The 24274-nt window shown below is 53.4% G+C and overlaps 8 protein-coding genes across 8 annotated transcripts; 4 read left to right on the top strand and 4 right to left on the bottom strand.

Annotated features, from left to right (window-relative positions):
• Positions 1-49: 49 nt before the first annotated feature.
• On the bottom strand, positions 50-1356 carry AB675_380 (uncharacterized protein; the record flags this gene model as incomplete). Its single annotated transcript, XM_018143893.1, has 3 exons — positions 50-499; positions 564-1233; positions 1292-1356. The coding sequence occupies 3 exons, from the start codon at positions 1354-1356 to the stop codon at positions 50-52; spliced, it is 1185 nt and encodes a 394-aa protein (XP_018005894.1).
• Positions 1357-2723: 1367 nt separating this feature from the next.
• On the top strand, positions 2724-4438 carry AB675_379 (Alpha,alpha-trehalose-phosphate synthase [UDP-forming] 2; the record flags this gene model as incomplete). Its single annotated transcript, XM_018143882.1, has 3 exons — positions 2724-3186; positions 3240-3609; positions 3664-4438. 3 exons carry the CDS (start codon positions 2724-2726, stop codon positions 4436-4438), a joined length of 1608 nt encoding a protein of 535 aa, XP_018005499.1.
• An 843-nt stretch (positions 4439-5281) lies between these two features.
• On the top strand, positions 5282-6151 carry AB675_378 (Maleamate amidohydrolase; the record flags this gene model as incomplete). The annotated part of the gene is made up of 4 exons (XM_018143871.1): positions 5282-5566; positions 5651-5800; positions 5870-5968; positions 6014-6151. The coding sequence occupies 4 exons, from the start codon at positions 5282-5284 to the stop codon at positions 6149-6151; spliced, it is 672 nt and encodes a 223-aa protein (XP_018006023.1).
• Positions 6152-14482: 8331 nt separating this feature from the next.
• AB675_377 (uncharacterized protein) lies at positions 14483-15193 on the bottom strand (the record flags this gene model as incomplete). The annotated part of the gene is made up of 1 exon (XM_018143860.1): positions 14483-15193. The coding sequence occupies one exon, from the start codon at positions 15191-15193 to the stop codon at positions 14483-14485; it is 711 nt and encodes a 236-aa protein (XP_018005769.1).
• A 1140-nt stretch (positions 15194-16333) lies between these two features.
• On the top strand, positions 16334-16879 carry AB675_376 (uncharacterized protein; the record flags this gene model as incomplete). The annotated part of the gene is made up of 1 exon (XM_018143849.1): positions 16334-16879. The coding sequence occupies one exon, from the start codon at positions 16334-16336 to the stop codon at positions 16877-16879; it is 546 nt and encodes a 181-aa protein (XP_018005494.1).
• An 850-nt stretch (positions 16880-17729) lies between these two features.
• AB675_375 (uncharacterized protein) lies at positions 17730-20509 on the bottom strand (the record flags this gene model as incomplete). Its single annotated transcript, XM_018143838.1, has 2 exons — positions 17730-19108; positions 19162-20509. 2 exons carry the CDS (start codon positions 20507-20509, stop codon positions 17730-17732), a joined length of 2727 nt encoding a protein of 908 aa, XP_018005956.1.
• A 930-nt stretch (positions 20510-21439) lies between these two features.
• Positions 21440-22650, top strand: AB675_374 (uncharacterized protein; the record flags this gene model as incomplete). Its single annotated transcript, XM_018143828.1, has 2 exons — positions 21440-21889; positions 22000-22650. The coding sequence occupies 2 exons, from the start codon at positions 21440-21442 to the stop codon at positions 22648-22650; spliced, it is 1101 nt and encodes a 366-aa protein (XP_018005672.1).
• Positions 22651-22794: 144 nt separating this feature from the next.
• AB675_373 (uncharacterized protein) lies at positions 22795-23769 on the bottom strand (the record flags this gene model as incomplete). Its single annotated transcript, XM_018143817.1, has 1 exon — positions 22795-23769. One exon carries the CDS (start codon positions 23767-23769, stop codon positions 22795-22797), a length of 975 nt encoding a protein of 324 aa, XP_018005408.1.
• Between the last annotated feature and the right edge of the window lie 505 nt (positions 23770-24274).

Genomic DNA, 24274 nt, shown 5'->3' with positions numbered 1-24274 from the left:
TGATCCACCCAAACAGCCAAACTAGGTGCACATGTTTGCCCCCAACACCTTAACTAGCCAAAATGCTTTCACGGCCTGTCGCCCCCAAGGCAACTCGCCACTTCTCTTGCTCACAGTACTCGACACAGACTACATGCGCGAAAAGTTCCTCACGCAGATGCAGGATCTCTTCTCGCAGCTCCGTCGCCTGTTTCTTCAGGAGGCTATTCTCCTCCTTTGAAGCCGCCGATGCATCTTTCAGTGCGTCCACCTCTGCCTTTTTCTTTTCGCGGCACTTCGACGCTGCTAGCCGGTTCTTCTCCAACAAAATCTCTCGTTTATCAGCCTCGCTTGCAGGTTTGTCCCGGTCTAGCCGTGAGGCATTGCGCGGGCGGCCTGGTCGGCGTCGAGGATTGGGCAGAGTTCGTGGAGATGGCTGCGCGGTGGGCTGTGCATTTTGCGCAACGTCCTGCGGATTCTCTGTACGGCGACATCGCGGTGTCCATAGAGTCTGCGGAGTCTGTGGACGTCGTTGTCAATGGCGGCGGGCTTGCGCAAAAGCTCTGCAAGTCGCGGGGCTCAACGTAGCTTCCCATGTCGGCGCAGACGCTTGTTGAGGTGACCCGACTTCCTGCTCCAGGCGCCGAACGCCAAGTTGGTGGGTCGAAACCAAACTCGTCCTCGATCGCTGTGAGTGACCCGGCAGGTATTCGTCCCGCCACGGGCCCAAAGAACAGGTCGAAGTCGTTATGTATGGCTGAGTCGATCTTCACAGAGCCAGGACTGTACAGAAGAGGACTCTTTTGCAGACAGGTAAGTGACGACATAGATGCCTCGATATTGTTTGCACTGGATGTTGTGGCGACAGAATCCCATGAGCTTTCCGTGCTGAAAGACATTCGTGTAGGTGTCATGGCAGAACTGCTTCGGTATTGGTCTGTACATGGTGAAGAGGAGGTCCCGCTACTCAAGCTCATCGAAGGACGCGTAAGATCGACGTGCATCCCATTCGCATCCACCTCAAAGTCGCTCGTCGACGGTTCTGGAGCCCTCGCTAGGGAGGTCTCTAGACCGGTGGTGCATTCCATGTCTTGCTGGGTGGACACGAACCCTCCTTCCGGACTTGTTTGCTCGCTCAAGCCTAGGCGCTGAAGGATGGTTTCCGTCGTGACGTCGGTATAACTCCCAACAGTACAGGGCTTGTACATCTCGTAGAGTGCGTGGACTGCCTTGGAAAGCGTGTCGTTGGTTTGCCTTGAAACATGTGAGTAACGGCTTCCTCAAGGAGACCGACTAGCTTGCGTAGACATACTGCAGCTTAAGTGGCGGCAAACGTTTGGCTCGAACAGTGCATTGGACGCCATTCTGCGTGCACATAGTACACGGATGCAGTCTGTCGCACTAGAGGTAGGGTCAAGGTCAGCCTCATCTGGCTGCATGACTCGGTTGGAGGTCATGCAATTACCTTTGTCTTCCTCAATCGACAGTAATTGCAAGCTCCAGGGACACGGCCGCTCTTGCTTACGTGACTGTCACTTTCGTGTCGGGCCATGGCTATGAATAACAATAATGGGTGATAGTTGTTTCGATGTTCTCAGACCGGTGTCGAGCTTCGATCACGGGTGTCCCAAAAGCAACGAAGATGCTCCTTTTTATGGCCCAATACTCATACATCCCCTCACTTCTTCCATCCACGGATCAGATACAAAGGGGACTCCAAGCCTCGCATCTTTGGGGTGGATATCCTGGTCAGTGTACCGCATATCGAACACGGCTGATGCACGCCAGAATTCTTACTGTACAAAGTGAGCATCGTAGAAAGCATATTGTAGAAGCTGTAAGCAAAGTTGCGCCTCGAATGGGCAATCTAACGAACAGCAATGATGCAATTGGACGATCTCTTCCATGTTGATGATATGCTCATGTCCTTGCGTTCATGTCTGGACATGTTGCGCGTCTGAGTGTGTCCGAGCCCTCGGAACCTTGGGATCCACTCCTCGGACGGCTTGACAATCGCTCTCCTGCCCGGCCAATGTCCCGCAGCAGATCCGCAACCCTCGAATCCCAGAGACTCCGCCCGGATTTGCGGGCTAGCGCTCCGGCCATCAAACCCGCGTGCGGGCCTTCTATTCCGTCCCGTTCCTGCATGTTCATTCGAACGGGATACTCAACTACCTCCCCATCGCTGAATTTCCCGTTCTGCCGAGCCTTGTCCGAGGACTTTGTCCTTCACGCCTAGGTAGGCTCCGCGGGCTTCTGTGAGACTCGCCAAATGTGTGCTCTCGAAACTACTGCAAGGCGTCCTTCTTTGACAACCTTGGAAGCCCGACTGAAATCTCTCAGAAATGGATCTATTTACCACGTGCAGGCCACGAAGGTTGGCAATCTCTCACTGAGATGTGTACTGTCTACCACGAGCCTGCACGGGATCGTTCGATGCCTGTCCTGCATGCGGACCAGGTGTGGTAGCTTGTCCTCGGGGTTCAGGCGACCTTAGTGGGTTGATAACACATCAGCGCCGTATAGTTGTACGCTAAGGGACAACGCTCTCAACATGTCAATTATCTCATCCAGCGGAAAAGTGAGCCATCGGCGGGCCTCGTTCGGATCAAAGACCGTTGGAATCTGTCATGGGCATGTGAGATCGGGACACGAGAAACCCTATAAGCTTGTTCTTGCACATACCGTTCATCTTTGACCTCGGATCAAACCTGCCTCACCCTCTACTACCATACTTACTCAATATGACCACCCAGACGATACTACAACCAGCAGTCGCATCCCACTTGCATGGCTTGGACCAACTGTCTTTCCAGCATGGCCGAATTACCTTACCACCCAATCCGTTCAACCAGAAGACCATGAAGTTACACGGAACAGTTGCCCCTCCCCCGACACCACAGCCAACAGCAAACCCAAAGCAGCTAGTGAGAGACCCAGGCCTTCTTGTGGTCTCCAATCGCATGCCCGTCAGCGTCAAGCGCACTGCCGAGGGAAGTTACCGACTCGACAAGCCATCAGGTGGTCTTGTGACTGGACTCAGTGGCATCGACAAAGGAGCCTCCTTCAGCTGGTACGGATGGCCTGGCCTCCCTGTGCCAGAAGAGGAGCTCCAGGACCTGAGAAGCGTTCTGAAGGAGCAACACCATGCCGTTGCTATTCCGCTGGATGATGACTTAGCAGACCTGCATTATAATGGATTTTGCAGTATGTAAGATGTTCCACAACTTTTGGCCCTTAGCTAACGCCTCAATCTCCAGACTCGACGCTCTGGCCACTGTTTCATTACGAGGGCTGCTTTAGTTACAATCGCGGCGATTGGGAGGCCTACCAAAGGGTTAACCAAATTTTCGCCGATCGACTTGCAGCAGACTGCGTAGATGGAGATGTCGTCTGGGTCCACGACTACCACCTCATGTTGGTGCCTGAAATGCTGCGCAAGCATGGCCTCTTGTTCAACAAAAAGATCACCATCGGGTTCTTCCTGCACACTCCATTCCCAGCCGGCGATCATTTTAAGATCCTTCCGACATGCAAGGAACTTCTAGCTGGAGTTCTTGGGAGCGACATGATTGGCTTCCATACCGCAAGTTACGCCAAAAACTTTAAGGCGACATGTACGAGCATTTTGTGAGTAGTTCAGGTTGTCCACAACAGCGAGTCGGCTGACTGATATCTGGACAGGGGTCACAAGATCAGTCACAGCAAAGTGTTCCTCGGAAAAAGAAGCGTTCATGTCAAAGTGAGCCCTATCGGTATCGACCCTGATAGTTTCACAAGAGAGCTCGCGAAACCTGAGCTCCGGAGGCTGTCCGATTCATTACGAGACACATACAAAGACAAAAGGGTTTTGCTTGGTATTGACCGGCTGGACTATATCAAGGGTCTGCCAAGGAAGATTGAAGCCCTCACCCAGCTACTGTCCCAACAACCTGAGTGGATCGGAAGGCTAGTCCTGATACAAGTTGTGGTACCGAGTCGTCAAGACATTGGAGAAAATCAGGAGCTCTTCAGTACCCTGAATAGACTTGCAGACGAAGCCAATCGGCAGTACGGTAAGAGTGTCTCGGCAACGTATCACGACTTGCTGACTCACATCATCTTCTCAGGTAGCGATGGTTACCAGCCAGTCACATTACTACATTCGAACGTGCCCTTCAACGAGCTCGTGACTTTATACAACGCTGCCGATATATGTCTCGTCGCATCGACACGTGACGGCATGAATCTCGTGGCATCCGAATACGTCGCCTCACAGCAGGAGCACGAGCGCAAGGGTGTGCTGGTGCTTTCAAAATTCGCCGGCGCCGCAGAGCAGCTTGCCGGCAGCGTACAGTTCAACCCTTGGTGCCTGGATGATATGGTCGACGCTCTGACCAAGGCACTCACGATGAGCGAGTCTGAGAGAGCGTCAAGACATGAGCAGAATCGCAAATTTGTGGTGCAGAATACCAGGTGAGTTCGATCTGTCTAGCGCGCAGCGAGAAAAGTGGCTGACCATATGATTGTGACAGCGCGGCATGGGGACGCTCCTTTGTTGCTGATCTGAAGGAGATGGCTTCGTCTGAGTCGAAACATGCAGTTTACGCGTCGCTGTTTGCACGAGATCGATCGAGTCGCTGTGCACCTACAACCTTGGGTTGAACGTAGTACTGGAGCTGAAAGCGGGCACGGCCTTGATTCGATTCCTGAAGGGGCATCTTTGGTTGCTGCATAGATTCGGCGGCAATGGTGCGGGGACAATTGTGCATATTGTAGTGAGCTACTTGGTACGTCCAATGTCACTAGGGGACTTCGAATCGGAGTTCTCAGATTGACACGCGGGCCCGGCGCTGACTCAACACTCGGGGGCAGAATTCTACCACTTGAACGATCTTTAGAGCTTTCAAACCTTTGGGAATCAGGCGCAGTGAGAACGCGGCATCGATGACGACTGACAAAAGCGGCGCTAGTCGGGTGAAGGCGAACACAAGCCTAGATGCGAAGCTGGCTATTGCAAGTCGTTGTGAGTCGTGGAGTGGTAGCCAAGGCGATGTGAGGAGTTGAGGCTCTGTCACGTGATCAGACACAAGCACCGTGACCTTCGCGCCAAGCTGCCCGGCAAGCCTAAGGTTCTTCGAAGCTCCGTTGGCCACAAATACCCCACAAGCTTTATCTCCACCTCACCCTCCGATCGCTCTTCTCTGTGAAGGGTAGGCCGTTTTGAATGCGATAGCGAAGATGTAGATGGAAACGAAGACGTCTTTAGCTTGACGTCCCTCGACATCCCGCACTCTAGCAGAACACCGCCCAGGATACCGCCATGGCCTCTTTAGAAGACAACCCATCCCACGCCTCTTACTACTCCTCCGGCTTCTCCAACCGGATAGGCTGGGGCTCCCGTCCCGCCCTCTTATTGATCGACGTCTGCACCGCTTACTGGACTCCCGGCAGCCCCTTAGATATCACATCTAATCCAGCGGGCAATGCTTCGCCGGAGAGCATGCGGAAATTGCTTGCGGCGGCACGGAAAGGTGGAGTGCCGGTGTTGTGGACGCGGGTTGAGTACACAAGTAAGGATATGAGTGATGCCGGGTTGTTTTATAAGGTGGGTGCTGTTTTACTCGGAAGCCGGATTCGGTTCTCGCTTGTGGTCCTCTTTGGTGCGTGTCGTCTCTGACAGCGGTAGTAGAAGGCAAAGGCGTTGAGTGTGTGGCAGGTTGGGGATGAGAGAGGGCTGGAGGCGTGGGTTGAGGGGTTGGTGCCGGCGGATGGGGAGGTGGTGGTGACGAAGAAGTATCCGAGTGGATTCTGGGGGACGACATTGGGGACAAATCTGACTGTGAGTGCGCCCGTCCAAGCAGAAGGGGGAGGGCCACTTCGAGAGGTGCGAGTGCTGATCAGTGAATAGGTGCTGGGCGTCGACACTCTTGTAATCTGCGGCGTGAGTACGAGTGGGTGCATTCGGGCAACGGTGTTGGATGCCATGCAGCATGGGTATAGACCGATGGTGAGTCAAGATCCCGGGAAACGGGAAGCTTTGCTTACGTGACAGATTGTGGGATCGGCGTGTGGTGACAGGACGGCGGCGATTCACGATGCGAATATGTTTGACATGAATGCGAAGAACGGTGATGCGGTGAGTGAAGAGGAGGCGGTGGAGAAGCTGAGGGCTGGGTGGGGCACGAAATGAGGATGGCATTATTGACTCCGCCAGAGCAGCCTACGGTTGTCTGAAGCTGTTGTTTGCCACGGTGCGGCCAACTGCCGGTCAGTGAGCAACGATTGCAGTTCGACGAACAGCAATTGACGGTCCTGATGCCTGCTTCTATACCCATGATTCGTCGAAGCGACTCAACCAGAGTCTCTAGGCAACAGCCGTGTCAACCTCGTGGCATCACTTCGTCGGTCGATGGACCCCACCGTCACCAGCTGGTCTTCCTTCCACAGCGGTCTTCGAATCGATAAACAACTGTGAAGGTCATCAGTGTGGTCACTTTTATCGAGTTCCGCCAGCCCGGCCCTTTGACAGACTCCTGTGACTGCACCAGATTTGTTCACCCAGATTCTTCCAGGTAAGTCATCGAGAACTCGCAGGCTGCAGTGCTGACTCTCTGTGCACCGGCATCCATCCACATGCTCTATGGCTGCTGCCTAGCTCGTGCTCACGACCGAGTGCTGAGTTTCTTTGTGCTCTGCATGACTCATCGGACCCTGTCGACGCCGTTTCGCCTTCTTCACAGCGATTTCTTTGTTCGCGTGCTGTCGATCCCAATGCTGGAGGCATCATCATCGCACTTTCGTGATGACCAAACCGACTTGACCTCCATATTCAGGGTCCAGCTGCTGCAAACGTTGTCAGTCAAGCTGTGCTGCGCCCACCTTCAGAGGCCTGGCCGGGTGGGGAGTAGTGGGGAGAAGAAGGATAAGTATGTGGCTTGCTCCCGCCTCGGGACAGGTTTCCCTCCTCATCCACCGACCCAGTCCTTTGATGGGTATTGGGCCTTGGCCCATAGTCTTCGAGAATTGATACTTGTCTTCCATCCCTCAAGGCTTGGTGCTTGTCTTCTATCTTTGATGCCTCTCACATGTTATATATATCTATCCTACGGTCGTGTGTGCCGTCGTCGACATCTCGATCAAGGTCATGCTGTGCGTCCTTCGGAACACAACAACTGGGGTCGTACGGTACGATCTCTACGAACATAGCTTGACCGCTTCTCAAGACCTCACCGCAATTTACAAGCTCACGAATACTTCGATATCACGGCCACTCAGGACCCCTCCGCATGGAATTCGCGGGATCATTATCGACGGCCACGCACGCAGAGGCTCTTCTGCTCTGCTCTGTTCTCCACGGCGTGTCTCCCATGGTGGGGACATGGCTGCCTTGCGCACAACGTGGATCTGGCATTGTACCTGGCCAGCCCTGCGTTGGCGCATTCATTCTCCGGGTACGCCTGCCGAGCTTGTCTTTTGTCCTGTTCTGTCAGCAAGATCAGCTCGCTGTGGCACGTTAAATTCAGCGTTTGCTTCTACACTAGGTCTCACCCGTCCCTATGAGCTATCACAGGTCTGGGTGCGAGGCCAAGTCGTGAATTTTTGAGCAGCACGGCTTATGCTGCCTGGTGTGTGTAACAACTCACGCCTTGGCGGTCGTGGTGTCGGCATGACAGAAGGTGGAGTCAATATGTAAACCTGCTGCCACACCAAATATAGAGTCATACTTACGAGCCAACACAGATTCCGCATCGGCATTGACGAGACTTACGCTGGCCCCCCCTGTGTTGGTTCTGCGCAAGGCCAATCAAGAGCATCCTACGAGTCGGTGGTCGCCGTGGTGTTGGCGACGACGGCCGTGCTGGGACTTCTAGCTATAATGAGTTCCTGGTCCATCTCCTGTGCTCAAACAGCACCTCTATCTGCGAGACGGCTGACGTAATCTCGTTGGCACATCTGGGGCACGAGTCGGGACCTTGTTCTCAATCTGGTACGCACTCGCAGTCCTGCAGTGGTCAGGAAACGTCGGTGGTAATGGCGCAGAGTTCGTGCTTGGAACAGCGCCGACGGTGCGCTCTACATCGAGCGAGAGACTGAAGCGAAACTCGAGACGAGCGCCGGGTTTCCACCTCTAGTTCATTCATTGGCGAAGTGGGAGAGGCCAAGCCCATGGTCAATACACACGCGTCGCGCGTGGGCTATTTCAGACGCCATTGGTCTTACCGCACTTGTAAGTGGTGTCTCCGCTACACTTTCGCAGCAGGGATACGCAAGCCACTTCCCACGGTGTCCGCTCTGGCTCTCAATTCTGGCCGTCTCCGTTACGCCTGGGGACTTTATCTCCTGGATAGCGGCTGAACGACTTAAAGGTCGTGCTGGCCAAAGAGGTATCATCTCGATGCACACCTCATACCACTCAGCGCGGAGTCCCGCTGGTGTTCCATGAGATTCGAACCACAGTCAAGCTACGTCAACGGAGTTCAAATCATGGACACCAGGCTCCCTAAGAGAAGTGAGAAGGTGATAGTTTCTTTGCTGGATCTATTTGTCAAACACCTTGGGGCACGAATGTTGCTTACAGAGAAAGTTTGGGTCGTCGGTCGTGGAAGAGGCTCATGCGTTGGCTGCTGCCAAAACATAATTGCGACGGCCAAAGGGCTTTCGTTAACATCATGGCGATTCTAAACCTCGACATGGAACCCCGGTGGCACCCGTTTCTTCGTCATGGCTGTCGGTGCGATCCCTGGGCTGCTGTTCGTGTTCATGGCTGTCACCGCTGGGCTGTTCCGCCCACATTCAGCACCATGTTACGTTCTGTAACGAATCATTGAGGAGGAACATCAAACCGATTGTTCAACCGTATGTCTGAAGCAGATCTGACGCTTGCATTGGCGCTGGTGTGACGTTATGTCTAACTGCTCGGAGAAGATGTGAGCACATCGGTGGCTATACTCCACGGTGGCGAAAAAGAATATCTATCACGAAATCCGTTTACGCTCTGCCCTCATCTCGCTTGAGCAGCCGGACCAAGACCAACATCGTCCAAGGAACACTACATCACGAGGCGGGCTACGAGAGTCTCGCTGGACCTCGCCAAGCCACTCTTGTCAGTCCTCGACATCGTGCATCACGAATTCCTACGAATCACGGCTCCAGTAAGCCTTCAAACGGACACATTTGACGCGGGTATTAGACAGAATGGGCAGGCACGAGCTCCTGGCTACTTTACATCTTCCAGAACCTCAAATCCCCGTCACGCAGTGCTGCCAACTATGGTTGAGACGATTTCTAACAATGCGTCTCACACCTCGCTACGACCGAGGTGAACAATCTGTAGGCTCACCACCACACAAGCGCAGAGCATTGGCTCCTCTCGATGCGAATACGACGACGTCAGTCGATTCTTCTGACCTGCTCGCACTGAAGAAAGAGACCGCACGGAGTTTACCTCAGCAACTCACTGATAATGAGCTTGATGACTTTCTATGGGAGATTGATAGAGAGTGCGAGGACCAGGCTCTCTCTTGAAGTCAACCTGAGGCTCCTGCTGCCGCTGCTGCGATCGAAATGTACACGCTACGGAGCCCGTTCGCTTTCCGCTCGATTCCATCAAGTGTACCGTTCTGGCCATCTGCCGAGCCATTACACTTGGCTGCTCGTTGATAGCACCGTCCAAGACGGCTATAACCCAACAGCCTTTCACGCTGTGGATTAGGGGCCGTGTTCACAGCAATTGTCACGGAGAACCGACTGACGCGATTTGTCAATAGTGAAATCGACGCTGGGAAGTATTTGGGAGGTTCCAGATGCCAGCTGGTTCTTCTGAGCAGGTCCGTACTGAAACGATCCGAGCGACATGTTCACGGAACAACAACTGGCCTTCTATCTCAAGGCCAACGGGGTGACAAACAGAATGGTGTCCAGGACCACAACCCAGGCTATCTAGCGCGACATATTCAAAATAGGGCAGCCGCACGGGGCCAAGAACTCACCAAGTCCTACTGCGAGCCGCCGTTGTTGCCGGACTCAGCTCGACAGCAGCTATCAGACGCCATAGCTTTACGCGAGCTCATATACATGGGACATCGAAAGTGCCCTGGGCTTCGAAGACCCGATGGTGCTGAGCACGCGGTGGCCTGTGCTCTTCTGATGAGAATGACACGAGTTCATCCCCTCGGGATGTTGCATGAGTCCCGAGTGAGCTTGAGCTTGACTCTGCCCTCTAGATCGCATATCGTATCGCTATGCTTCGAAAACAAGACTGTACGATATGTTGCGGGCTCCTGAGCTAGAGCGCGTGAGGGTCTTGGTTCCAAAATGGCACAAAACGACCGGCATGGGATTCGTGGACTTTGCTGACGGCGAGAACCAGGAGGGCTCTTCTACCGTGCATTCTGGCTTTGCTGCTGAGCTCTGGCCGGAAGTACCAATGGAACCAGCACACGGGCTGCCGATTGACGGTCTGCAGTCGTAAGCGACCGACGCAGTGGCGCCAATGCCAAAGCCAGGCTGTCTGCATTTCAGTTCAGCTGTTTGCAACCGTTGTTTCATGCCAGCGAGAGTCGACGGTCATGAGTCCGATGTTCGACGATGCTACAAGTATCTCGGGCCATCAACGATTTCTCCGACGTCCACGTAGCGCGTCTGGCATTTGGGAAAGGCACATTACAAAGCTGGTACGGCCTTGCGGCCGTAGGCTGCGTGCCTGGCACTGAGAGCTTCGGAGACACCGTTATGTCGACAGTCGCCCGATCGTAGAAAGATCACGAGCTGTGGGTTATGTCCTTGCGTCGGTGGACGTGGACAAGAACCAGGCTTTGCTCTGGCGATTCGAACATACAACATACGAAGAATGCCCCGAGGAGGCTCGCACTTGAGCGCATGTACGATCTCGAGGCCAGTGTGTAGGGCGACGTCGCGCGCCTCCCGCATGTGAGCGAACTACAGAGACTGGAGATCTACGCAAAGGATACCTGGATGAAGGACATATTGCTCAGGGTGCTAAACCTTGGCTCAATTGTTCTGTACGCCGAGCATTTTGTGTCTCCCAAACTCTAGACTGAATGCGACACAGGCTGGTCACAGCTTCACCACACGATTTCCTCCAGCAAGACTACTCAGATAGGAGCTGGCCTGGGTGGAAGGACCATGAGATCAAGCGGTATGCGCGGGACCGAATGGGACGTCTCGACAGATGAAGACGACTTCGGCTATCTTTACGCGCTCAAGGGTTCTTTGAAAGCTGAAAACGCACCGATTGGGTTCTTTCGAGGGGACCTCCATGTGAGTGAAGCCATGCAGCCTGAGCAATGACTTGCTGGAGTCCTACGGTCCTTTCTGGTTCTGGCGAGTTTCCCCTGCTTGTTGATCTATGCTTCTACTTGATATTTGAGCATGAATTCACTCGCGGCGGCAATTCGATCCCAGATACACTGTATCACTACGCGAAAATTTTCTCGTGGAGCAGTATGAGAAGCAGCAGGCGAACCTAGAGACCGAAAAGACATGCTGAAGAGGAAACCCGTAAACGTGAGAGAGACGCCAAGTTCGAGACAGCTGTTGCTAGCGATGTTGCCACACCGCTGGCTAAGCACATGGCTGAGAGTCGAATTGATCGTATCGATATTGACGACAATTGGTTTTTAACTCAGATCTACATCTGCTTACATAGCTTCAATCGATCTGGGCAGAAACGACAAGCAATGTCACGACGAGGCCGACTGGGCTAAACTCAAAGGACTTTTAATGGATGAATCACTTCAATACTGTGCTGCCCTTTCGACTACACAGGGCAACACACCCTTTGTCAATCTTACGGCAGACATATCAGCCCGTGGTACCAAGTGAAGACCAGCCGAGCTACTGCTCACCCAGCTTAACACTGACTTCGAGGCCAACCTGGAAAGCCACGACCCGAGCAGTTCGAATCAGGCGTACCGGTGCCGTGAATTCTACTCAGAAGGTCAATGCCTATCTCCACGGAGTTGGTGAGGCAAGCCGTTTGTTATGGCGCGGCCATCAAAGACAACTTGGTGCACGGCAAGCTATCTGTATGCAGGAACATACGCGTGGCTACGTAGGAGACATACGTGTTGAGATCACCACTCATATCAATGGCGTGCCATCATCCCTGATGAATTTGTCCGCGTCTTTGATACTCCTTGTCTGACGCTGGAAGAGCAGTATCGATATGCCAGCATACGCCATCCTCGAGCCTGCACTGGTGGCCGTAGCGCCTTGGGTTGTTGGACCTTGCTTCTATCTGGAGATTGGCCATGGTTATCTGCGAATTACATGTTTCTCGCTTTACAACCTCGTCGAGATGATGTGGAGGACTTACGGCGAGACTTCGGGTCGGCATCCATCCAACACCAAAGCACCTGCTCAGAAAGACAAGCCGGTCCACGGGGAGATTTCATCGGAGCAGCATCTCGAAAGCAACAAGTACAAATAGCAAGAGATTTCAGTTACCTTCCGCGTCCCTAGGGGTCACCACTTACCAATTGTCAGTCGATCTACAGCTGCGCAGCAGTCGGTCAGGCTGGGAGTATTATCCGCCCAGCTGATGAGATGAAGCAAAATGATGACTCGCACGGCGGTTGTAATATATGTAGCTAGGCCTTATATGAAAGTCACTTCGGTTCTACGACGATCCTCACGACCGACAGTCAATGGCAATGTTGATTTCCTGGGAACTCAGCTTACGGAGATGGCATCCGACCGCAAAGCAAAGACGAGGCGCGCATACGGAGCCAAAATGGCACTGCCTGCCTGAAGCGGAGGGACTTCTACAATCAAGTTTTCTCCTTCCGAACAGGTATATGCTGTTCTCTGGGACTACGACGACAAGACTGTACACGGCGGCTCTGCTGACGATGCAAAAGATCCTTGAAGGGCGCTCAATTTCGTTCCAGACATCACAAAGTTTGGAGTTCGAATCGAATGGCAGCTCTCATTCAAGAAGCCAGAGCAGATGGCTACGCAATCAGAGCTGCTGGTCTACTCTGCTGCATGGACCTACCTCTCCCTACTCTTGTACGATCCCTCGGGCCTCGAGTCATCAGTACGGTCCTTGACGAGCCCGCTGTGCTGCAATACTTTAAGGACTGGTTCTTGACAACACTTCTATTCGGGAGTCAGAATTGGCACAACATCCATCTTCTCGGGTCTGCTGGAACGCACGAGAGGTGTTCTGCTGGTGTTGCATTTCGGACCATTTGACTGCATAGGCATAACCACGTCGGTTCTTCCTCACGCCCGTTGCAATGTCTGGCGCAAAACAATTCTCCGCAGCCGGCAACTCTTTCAGCTGGTACGATCATTCAGCCGTTTGACGCAGCTGTCTTGGCAGCTTCGTGGAAATTATAGTACGGAGGTGGTTCACGATACACGGTCATCCCAGAATGGTGTACCACGATGGTGTGTATGGCGACGTTGATCAACAAGCTCACGGCAGATGGGAGACGTCCACCCCGAATGCCACGCTCAGACTGTCGACGATCGTCTGCCGGCGGAGTTTCTCACGAGAATGAAAAGCAAGGATCCCACGGAATCGACGTAAAGTGATAGAACAATGCTTGGCCACCTGTGCAGCACACTTACAGAACGTGCAATTTGACCTCTTCAGATCACAGGAAAAGGCATGCGAACGGTTTTTACACCACCTACCACACCCACTTTCGCGACCCCACTCCCACTCTGTCAAGATGCGCTATTCGATCAGCCTCATCATTTACGTGATAGGAGCGCTCCTCGCCGGTGTAGAGACCACTCTCTGTGCGTGGGCTTTAGCCGTCACAGACTCTCATGTCCGGCAGTATAGGCTGCTGGTGACCGGCTCGGTTTGGAGTTGCTTGTCCTTCACATTTCTCACTTGGCTGCGAGCTAATCGACCCCTTCGCAACGATTGGTCACTCCTGAGCCGGAAATTTCTAATCGCTGTCTTCTGGCTGGTTAGCGGAGGCGCTGTCGGAGGTGACAAAGTTGGTGTCCTGTTCCCGCTCGTCATCATTCTCTTGTAAGGCACCAGAACCTTCCCTAGCTGATTGACTAACTAACCGGTCGGGAAGGTCTCGGAGTCTCCTGCTTCGACAGTTCTTTCTACGCCGGCATGGCTTACGATGTTATATCACTTGGCAACGATCCGCTCTGGCCGTGGCATTGAACGATATGGTCACCAATGGGGTTCTAGACTTCGAGAGTCGGTCATGGAACATCATCAACGTACGGTACAGAGTCGGATACAACCCAGCGATGATACAGAGTCTTACTTCGGCAAGGGCAAACCCAAACAAGAGAAGTGATGGGAGTTCAATAGGATTGGTTGGGAAAGCTTCGTACTCTCCTCTTCTGCCTTCCACCTTGCTCTGTTTGTAGCGGGTCGGCCTGCACATCTTCTGCTGGTAGACTGCTCGTCCTAAGGCATGACCCTCCGGATCATGATCATACCACTGAACAACTTCTACCACAGTCATTCACGCCTGTCCAGCCAGGCATCACCTTCCCAGCATTTCTCTTGCTCCATCTAGAAATCGCCAGCGACAAGTTCCCATCTGGTTCTGCAATAGGGACAACTCATCTCTTGTCCTGCCATTTCCTGTGTATCCATCCACTCGGCTATGCATCGTCGATGGAACTCATGGTGGCATCGCGGCCAACGCCGGACATGATCTCTGGCCTGTGACATGTCCTCGTAGCAGATAGGACACTCTTGTTGACCTTGGACGAGAGGTGGATGTATGGGGCGTGGCTGCGCTGCAGCATCTTGCGCGGCAATTCCTTGCGCGGCTGCTGGGGTTGCTGCTCCTAGCCATGGGATCGCTGTTGCAGTTGACCTCAATCTCGTAGGCAAGTACGCGGCAGCCCAAGCGATAGCTGATGAAGTGATCGAGGCCGTTGCGATTGGTCGTGGCTCTGCAGCACCGACTACCATCGGCAATGCTTCATGAGGCAGGTCTGGTCCGTCCTCGATGTGAGTGTTCGGCTGCACTTCTACGACGAAAAATTCGTCGTCAGTATCCACACCGTCAGCATGCTCGGCGATAGTAGGCTCGGCGACAGCAGGCTCGGCAACAGCGGGATCAGGACCGCCATTCTCAGCACCAGCAGGCTCGACGGCAGCATGATCCAGGCCTTGCTGCAGAGGCGGCGCGACTGGCGGGACCTCCTGGTTCGCAGGTACCGGACGGGCATTGATGTACTGAGGCTGACGCAGTGGGTCGTTAGGAGGAAGCATGTTGATGGGTAAACGACGGCGCAATCTAGCGATGAGAGCATCGACCTGATTGCCAGGGCCATTGCGATGTCTATCACAGAGTAGTAGTCTGGCCGGTTCCCGCAAGTCTTGTGTGGTGATACCTCTCGAAAGTCGGTGTGTGGACGCTTGCTGGAGCAGGGCTTGCGCAGTTCTTCGGTCATGAAGAGGGACTGCTCGAGTACAAGCTGCACGCAAGTCCTCGCCGTGTCGTCCGAGGCATGCGTGTCGTTTCGGAGGGTCGACCTTGAGAGCTTGGACGAGGGTTTGATGTGGCATATTGGGCGAGTTGGTGGTAGGTGAGGCTGCAAGATGCTGTCGAGGAGTAGTGAGAATTGACGAGGTGGTTCGGCTTTGGTGTTTAGTCAAGTGGTTCAAATACTGTAGGAGCTGGAAGAGTTGAGAAGTGTTTCTTGCCGAAGAAGAACGGTTCTGGCCCAATAGTTATGATTTATCGTGCTGACGGGCACCACAAAGCTAAGGCAGTAGGACCGCTGCCAAGAGTTTTCTTTGTTTGGTGTTGGCTGTCGTGTGAGACTGTCTCAATGTTGCACCCGAGATGATTCACTGTGATCTTTGTGGGCTTCCAAGATAGCTCTGGTAGTGCTTGTGAATATTTTCCAAGACATGCATCTGCCGGCTTTGATGCTTGAGGCCTGCGCACAGCTCATGTCAGTATTGGACCGCCGGGTGGAGACTCGAGGTAGACTTGCTCGTAGACTCAGAGCATTCCGCCAGGCTCTGGTGAGAAGTCTCGTCTGGTCTTCGGTCACCAGAGCGAGACTCGGCGAGAGGATAGATATCGGAATGGGCAGGTGTGGAAGGATGAATCGTAGAAAATGACCTTAGCATGAACTGCTAGAATAGTGGCCAGGCCGGATTTGTGGTGTTGCTTTTGTGAAAGTGCAGGATTAATCCGGGCTCACCTTCCAAAATGAGACTGTTACAGTCACGTTTGGTCGTTTGGTCGTGGCTGCCTTGTGAAATTGTGGAGCACGTTCGCTTTGCTTGTCCCTTCATGTTGAAAATCACTCACCACCTCTGAGTACTCTTTGCACCTTTCAAACCCTTTCAACTCACCGTACCTCTGTCACTCCAAAGCCTTGTACACTAGCTGCCCTCATGCCTACTCCCAGCACCACAGAGACGCCTCCTGCAAAGCGCATCAAGATTGAACCAGCTGTCCGAAACCTCGAAAATGCTTGCTCCAAAGAGGAAGCTCTGATGACGCTCCACATGGTGCGCGCTCAGATGATCGCTGACATGGACTACACTCCGCCAACTCCGCTGACAGAATCGGAGCTGGACAAGCACGTCAATCGCCTGTTCGAGACTCACAGTGTCCTCAAACCGTGGGCCCCCAATCAAGTCTACGACACTAGTATGAGTCGCATATTCGACCGGACGATCCATGATTCTCCGAAGACGATGCAACTTATCAAGCTCATCAACAGCCTAGCACGAGAAGCCAAGAAGGAGATGTACAGAATCATCGAAATCTGCTGTGAAGTCGTCAGCGCGCTCCTACCGAAGGACAGAATCATGGCCGACCTCATCGCCAGATGCAGCTTCCAAGTTGAGCTATACTTCATGGCAGAAGCTGCGCACGACAAGTACATCAGAACGATCGGCCTTCTGAGCAAGCACCACGTCATGTACCCCTTCTGAATACTCGAAGAATGTGTCCTCGGTAAGTTCTAATGTTCCAGTGCGACGTCGGAACGAGACTAACCGACCCAGAGTATCGTTTCCTTAGACATGATGAAGACCTCGCGAGCAGAGGCAGTGACGGCAGCTGAGCGATAACGAGCAGAAGTGTATGAAGGAGCGAAATGCAAGCGGCACCTAACATCGGTGTCAACCATGAAGACAAGCAATAGACTTTGCACAGACATCCATGGATTCGAGCAAGACGACCAAGGGCGAATGGTACCATAGCATCAAGCGAAACCTACCAAAGAACAAATAGACAAAACCATCTCGAACGAGATCTCGCAATCTCGCGAGCGGCTTCCAAAAACCCTCTCCTCGTGATCTATGTCCCGGTTGACCGCGCTGTCAGACGGCATCAGTAGTCATTCTTGATGAATACGTGCACAGTTGCTGGGAGGGTGAGTTCGCAAAGCTATTCGCATCGTGCAGCATGCGTGTCACCTAACTGCCACTCGTCTTCTCGGTCGAGCTTGCCAATCGCGTGTAGCTGCGAAGCTAGGAAGTTGTGTCATGCTGCTATCTATGATTATAGAACCTATGCAAAGCCATGTGTCGTCTTCCAAACGCTCAAGCTCAAAATTGGAGTCGGCAAACCTTGGAAGCGAAAGGCAAACCTGGAGAAGGCACTAAACTGTTCCGGGAGAACAAGGCAACCGGGATTGCAGATCTATAACGATGTCTTTCTCTACTGGAGTATCACGCTATGGACTGCTCGTCTAGTCTATAGTGGCGACTCCAGGACGCTGCAACGCTCGGATCCCATACCGTGACACTCTCTCTTTGCGGTCCCCTGTAGTAAGAATGCTCAAGCAGTGGCAGCCAGCTTCTTCAGCGCACTCACCACACCAGTCACGCCCTGGGTCAACGTAGCACCCGCTGACGTATTTCGACTCCCCAACGTCACAGTAAACACGTTCTCGACGATTCCCTGATTCTTCTGTTCCTGAGCCCACTCAAACACATACTCATCTTCACGAGAGTCTCCGATGACCAATAAGAAATCCAGGTCGGGCTCGCCCTCGTCGACTGACTGCTTGCGCAAATTCTCATCGATCATGGCAGCAGCAGTCGACTTGTTCAGGTCGCTACCAGACACACTAATGCCGTTGTCAATCGGAAGAGCTTGGACCTGTTGGTTGGCGCAGGCTTCATTGATGTGATTGGCACATTCGGCGGCGTGCTTGACTGCAGAGACCATGTCGTCCGCGTCGGTATAGTCAAACACAAGGGATGAATGGCGTTCTTGGATAAGTGAGCCCTCAACTCGGTCGGTTGAGTACTTGAGCATGTCTCTGATGCCCTCCTTCCACTTGGACACATGGTCAAGATCGGCAAGCTCGAGCCATTCGTCAGCTGCGCCAGCTTCCCGGATGAAAGCACCGTCCTCGGCGATAAGCCCGATGCCTGGCACGAGCTTGAACAGCTGCTCGAGTTCTTCCGGCATGCGTGAGCTCATGACATAGACTGTATTCTTCGGGTCTTCCATGAGATCGTCGAGGATGTCGGTGAGCCGCTTTGGGGGTGGAAACATGATCTTCTGCGTGGTAGACGAGACCAAAGTGCCCTCATAGTCGAGTATGATTAGACGACGCTTGGAGTTGCCGTATCGCAAGACGAGGTCGGGAACGGAGAGCCGAGGAACCTTGGCGACATCACGATCGGAGTGATGAGTCCAAGCATGGTCAAGCTGCTGCATTGAGACATTGAACCATTTTGTGCCGTCTTGTTTCATGACAACATCGTACATGTTGTCCCAGCGCGTCTTTTTATCGGCATCGCACATCGTCAGTGCCTGCTTGATAGCATCAGCACAGGCTCGGTGATGCCAGGGATTGACCAGCAGAGCGTTCTTGCCAAACAAAGAAGCTGATCCGGTGAACTCGCTGAGCACGACAGAATTGTACTTTCTGTTAGTCAGTCTGCCGTCTTGACAATAAATGTACTCGTGAACGGCCAGATTCATTCCTTCTCGCAGACAAGTCACCAGCAAACATTCGGCGACTCCCAGCAGAGCAAGATACTGTGAGTGATCGATGTCTTGTCGCAAGTAGACAACTGGTTGATGGGCCAAAGTGGACCACGTGCCGTTGATTCTTGTGACGACGTCGGCGACCTTGGCGGCGATGTCGTTGTCCTCACAACCCGAGGTAGCAATCTGGATCAGGACAGTGTCTTTGGCGAAGTCTGGATAGCGTTTTAGGAACAGCTCGTATGACAACATTTTCTGGCGTATGCACGAATCGATTCGAGCTTGTCCCTAGAGACTATAATCCGCTTTCCCGCATAGCGTTCGGCGATCTGAGTGGTCCAGTCAGTGACTTCAGGCAAAGCTCGCATCTTGTCCAGGTTCTTTGGGTTGATGCCGATGGGTGTTGTGACAACGTGAACAAAACGGCCATCCTCGAGGAAGACGCCATCAGCATTGGCCTCGACATTCAAAATGCGGCTGCATGTCTGCAGGAAGTGCTGAGCGTATTCGTCGATTTGGAAGCCAATCATGTTGGTGCCAAGTAAGCCTTCGCAGAGCTCGACTCGGGTAGCCAACACACGGAACACCTCTGACGAAGGAAAGGCTGTGTGCATAAAGAAGCCGATCTTGGCATCGGGTAGCTTGTCTCTCAGCATCTGAGGCAGCAACATCAGATGATAGTCGTGAATCCAGATGGTGTCTCCCTTCTTGTAGTTCTTGATGATTCGACTCGCAAAAGCTTGGTTGACCTTGACATAGTAGATCCATGAATGATCGAGATATGCCTTGCTCTTCGGGTGATCAGGAATCTGGTAGTGGAATATGGGCCACAGAATGGTCTTGCAGAAGTGCTCGTAGTGTCCATCGAAGTCTCCATCTGGGACATAGACTGGCAGGCAATGATGCTCGTCTTGCAAATTCTCTGCAATGACTGACTTGAGATTATCGTCCAGAGAGTCCGTAGGCATGCCAAGTAGACCGATCCAGCTTTTGTCGCCCAGAATACCGGCGTCACTGACAGCATCGATGACGTGATAGAGTCCACCGTTGCCTTGACCAGCATGCTCGATAGTGTAATTATCTTCAGTGTACTTCTCGTTGCTGGAAACTCTGGACTGGATCTGCCTCGGAGCTCTAGCTAATTCTGTATTGAAGACATTGGCTGCCTGGGTGTTGTAATGTCGTACGTCGTGAGGCGGAGCTGCTAGAGCTTTAGACATGGGTTGATTCCGGTACAATGCATTAACGTCTGCAGGTGAGTGCAGAGGCATCAGATGAGGGTCTCGCAGCATTGACTTGGTAGAGAGGTTCGACGCAGAGGTATTGGCCGATAACGATAGCTTTCTCAGCTTGAAGGACAAGTTTGAGCTCAATGACCGATCGACGTGTGGCTGGAAGATATTCTCGAGACTGGTTGTGGCACCGGGAGTCTTGGGCATGCTTCGAGCTGCCTGCCAGATGCTGAATGGGTTGTCTTCTGGATCATGTCTGCCAACGGCTGGTGTGGTGACGTCCGACTCTGGTGGTGTGGTCTGCTGTGAAGCTGCCGCGCTGGCATACTTGGAGCTGAAATTGACGGTGTAGGGTAAGAATAGCGACACAATGAACAGCGTCATGATGTATGTAGTGCTGGGGAGTGCTTGAACGCTATGTTGTCGATGAATGAGACAAAGAGTGCGGAGTTGTTGATGATCGAGAGGTCAGGGAGGCCTCCATCGGAATTTGTAGGCGTTCACATCAAATGTAGCAGGAATGGCAGGCACAAGGCAAACAGGCGCTCCTGCCTTGTTGAGTTCCTGCACTTGCAAGAAAAGGCAGTCACTGGGCACATTTCACGTGATGTCTTCCTTGACATCCTCAACTTGCCACTTCAGTTCATGTGGCGTTGTCATTTTCACTGAGTTACCTCCATCGAGGTTAGAATCGAACCATGGGGATCGGGACCGATCGGCTGAAGCTATATACATTAACGACATAATGATGAAAGAAAGAGACATGCGAGCGAGTAACGAATAAGTCCGACCTGGGAAGTTGGACATTGGCAATAGCAAACAGGGGCAAACCTCTTGACAGGTATGCGACGCGGGACACGAATAGTTGGATGCGGATATCGCGCTCCTTCCTGAGTGGCAGGTAATGTTGTCCTGTGGCCGAGACAAGGTCTGGTACCGAGCTTCCGTCATCGTCGAAAAGCTGGCAAGAACAGGATCCGGGTACCTTTTCCGCGTCCAGCGTCTACGACATTTCCGAGCTGGGTTGATGTTGCACATGGCAGCGTCTGTGAGGCAAGAAATAGGAAGGAAGTGAACCGGAAATCAAAATAATTCGGGGTTGAAGTTCGTCCTACGGCAGTGCCCAGAACGGATCATGTTTGGCCCTTAAGGGCTCCGAAGCTCCCTATTTCCTAGACGTCTGCGTCGGGCGTTAAATCAGGCAACATCGCCACCACAACGTCGGGAACATCAACAGACTCGCTAAGCTGCATCTTCTTTTCTACAACACATACGCCACAAGATACCGTCGTGAAACCATAGTCCGAACAGCGCATGCCTTCGTACCTGGCATCATCACGAATCCGGAAACCAGGATCTGCAGCTCCTCTCCGCCGCCATTCGACCACCCCATTCTCCACTTCCCAGCGAACCAAGCCATCAATACAGCGTACCAAATCCCTCGCGGACGCGCTCAAGGATGACGATTCAGACAAGGCAGACCAACCAAGGCTCGTGGCCACTAGTACAAGGCAATCGGTGATTCCCAACCCCACCGTGACCGACGTCCCCAGCGCCATCAACCATGCGACGACTACCATGTTCAGCACGATTCCCGAACGGGCCGGGATGAACAGCACCCGCATCGCCGAAGTCCTTAATTATCAAAAGGCCACCCCGCCCATCGTCTCTCTTGCCCACGTCCATTCTCTCCTCGCCGCGTCATCTAAAATCGAACGCCAGATCGACGACCTCATCACCGCCGGCACGATCCGCAAGATCAAAGTCCTCGGCCGAGCAACGACATCAGCGGCATCTCCGACTTCCTCATCCTGACCTCCTCCCTTGTGGCCGCCCTACACGCATCCGACGTTCCTCGACATGTGGTCAAACAGTTCGTCGCCCTCCTTCAAGCAACTCCGCGTGCGATTTTCTTTGTTCCATCAGCATCCATTCCACAAGGCCACATCACAGTCCTCACTCGGGCCGGCTTCCTGGTCTCCGCATCCGCATATCTCAACGCCTCCACTTCCCCCAACCAGATAACGCGCTCCGCAATCGTATCCACAGCCGCCATCGCCCGCGCGTCTTCTGGCAGCCTCTCCGCTGTGGGAGGGGAAGCCGCGTTCGAGAACCTCGGTGGGACTGGTGCCCGTTCTGATTCCATCTCCACTTCCTCCACCCCTGCTATGGGACCGCAGTTGATGCTCTCCCTCCCAGGAATCGGCTCATACATCCGCCTCCTGCACTCTTCACGCACCCACCTTCTTAGTCTCCTATCTCAATCCCCGTACAGCGAAGCACCAATGTCGCTTCTAAAGGAGCGCTGGGACGGCGCGATTGACTCAAGCGAGGGTGCTAGCAGCTGGACTCAAGGCCGGAACACAAGAGGCGTGTTTAGCGACATCCTGCCCGGAAGGACGAAGAAGTGGAAGAAGTTCTGTGGGGTGAGATTCGAGTGGGTGCTGGAGGATGCGTTGGGGGCTGGGATGGTGGAGGTTTTTGAGACGGGGAGTGTTGGGCTGGGTGTAAGAGCTGTGCGGTAGGACTGGTAGTAATTAGGGGATGAACCTGGGCATGGTAAACTGTGATAGTATACAATACAAATTCTTCTACATATTCTCACTGAACTAGAACCCACCGATCTCTAGCCACCAGAACTGCTGTGCAAAACTCCCTCCGCCCCCGAACTAGCCCATAGCACCACCACTGAGTTTCTCGGCAACCCGCTTCATCCTCTCCTGATCCCGTCTATACTTCCGCTCCTTCTCGCTCAAGCCTCCCGAAGTCTTTCCCTCTGTAATCTTTTTCATAAGATCTCCCATGCCACTTCCTTCCGACCGCACATTCACATACTGTCCGTCCACCATCTCTTTGATCCCATCCGGCGGACCCAGCCCATCCCAGTAGCTCTTCGTCGGGAACCCGGGGATGCCCTGGAAATCCTTGCGCTCGAATTCTTTGGTTACCAGGTCGCGGAGTTGGTTTTCGTTGGTAATGAAGTGTCGACTATTGATATAAAGCGTGTGCAAAGCATCAGTCCGCGCGCTCAAACGCTTTCGAGCATGTTCAGCCACATTAGCTGCTTTCTGGGCGTGGAGAGCGAGTGCTTCGGCTGTGGTGGGGTGGTGGATGGGCGCAAGGAGGGAGGAGGGGACGGAAGGGTTGGTGAGGCGTTCGTCGGAGCGCGGGCGCTGGGTGCGTAGGCGTTGGGATTGGGATTGTTTGTATTGGGCGCGGGTGTCCATTTTTCGTAGAGCACTGGCTTTGCGTTGCGCAAGTGAGGTTAGAGAGGTGGCGAGGTGGGATTTGCGGAGGTCGGCCATCTTCTGTTTGTATAATACTGTGGGAGGTAATGTGGATGCATCGGAGAGTGAGACATCTTGCTGGCGAGGAGTCGTGAGGCGGGTGATGAATTCGGGGGAGCCCTTTGAGGGGCGGTTTCGTGGGAAGATGTCGCGGGGAGTAGGGATGAAGCCCTTCTGACGTTGTGGAGGGATATATGTTGGTTGGAAGGATTGAGGAACGTCGATGTAATTGGGTGACTCTGGGGGTATGGCATGTTTAGTTGTGGTCGAGGAGAAGCTGCGAGAGGTCGATGTGGTGGTGCTGCGGGAGAGGCGTGTGCGGCAGCTGCGGCAGATGGTGTGAGGTAGAGCCTCCATCGCGACTGCCTGCAAGACCACAGATTACGACGCGTGTCTAGCAGGTGCAGCAACAGACATGTAGAACGCTCAAGGATGAAGCTCGACACTTGCAGTCGTCGTCGAAAAGTCCTCGCTTCAGTTGCTCTTCTGGGATGACAAGGCTCCGATGCAGCCCTGTCGTCAGGTCGCAGGGTTGCGTGAAACAGATAGAAGTCCCAATCAGGAAGGAGACCTGCCCGCACATGGTTCAGGCTCATCTTCTCCGTCATTACCACAAGATGATGCCTCGTCTGTGTTCACATTGCAACATGTCGAGATTCGTTGCTGATCGTGGCCGGATCAACGAGACACCGTCTAATGGTAGTGTACGCCGCTAAAGCCGACCCAAAGACCTTATTCCAGTCCCCCTTCGCGCATCAGCTCATTTTTCAGATTGACAGATCAGCGAGGCTCGCACGCTCAACGACCGACGCCGCAGGGTACAACTATTCCCCGGACTATCGGAATCGGTGTCGTACAACAG

Source organism: Cyphellophora attinorum (genome assembly GCF_001299255.1).
Source record: "Cyphellophora attinorum strain CBS 131958 chromosome Unknown Contig1, whole genome shotgun sequence".
Taxonomy (NCBI): Eukaryota; Fungi; Ascomycota; class Eurotiomycetes; order Chaetothyriales; family Cyphellophoraceae; genus Cyphellophora; species Cyphellophora attinorum.
Note: the sequence above shows the minus strand (reverse complement) of the source record. Positions and strands in the feature narration are given on the sequence as shown.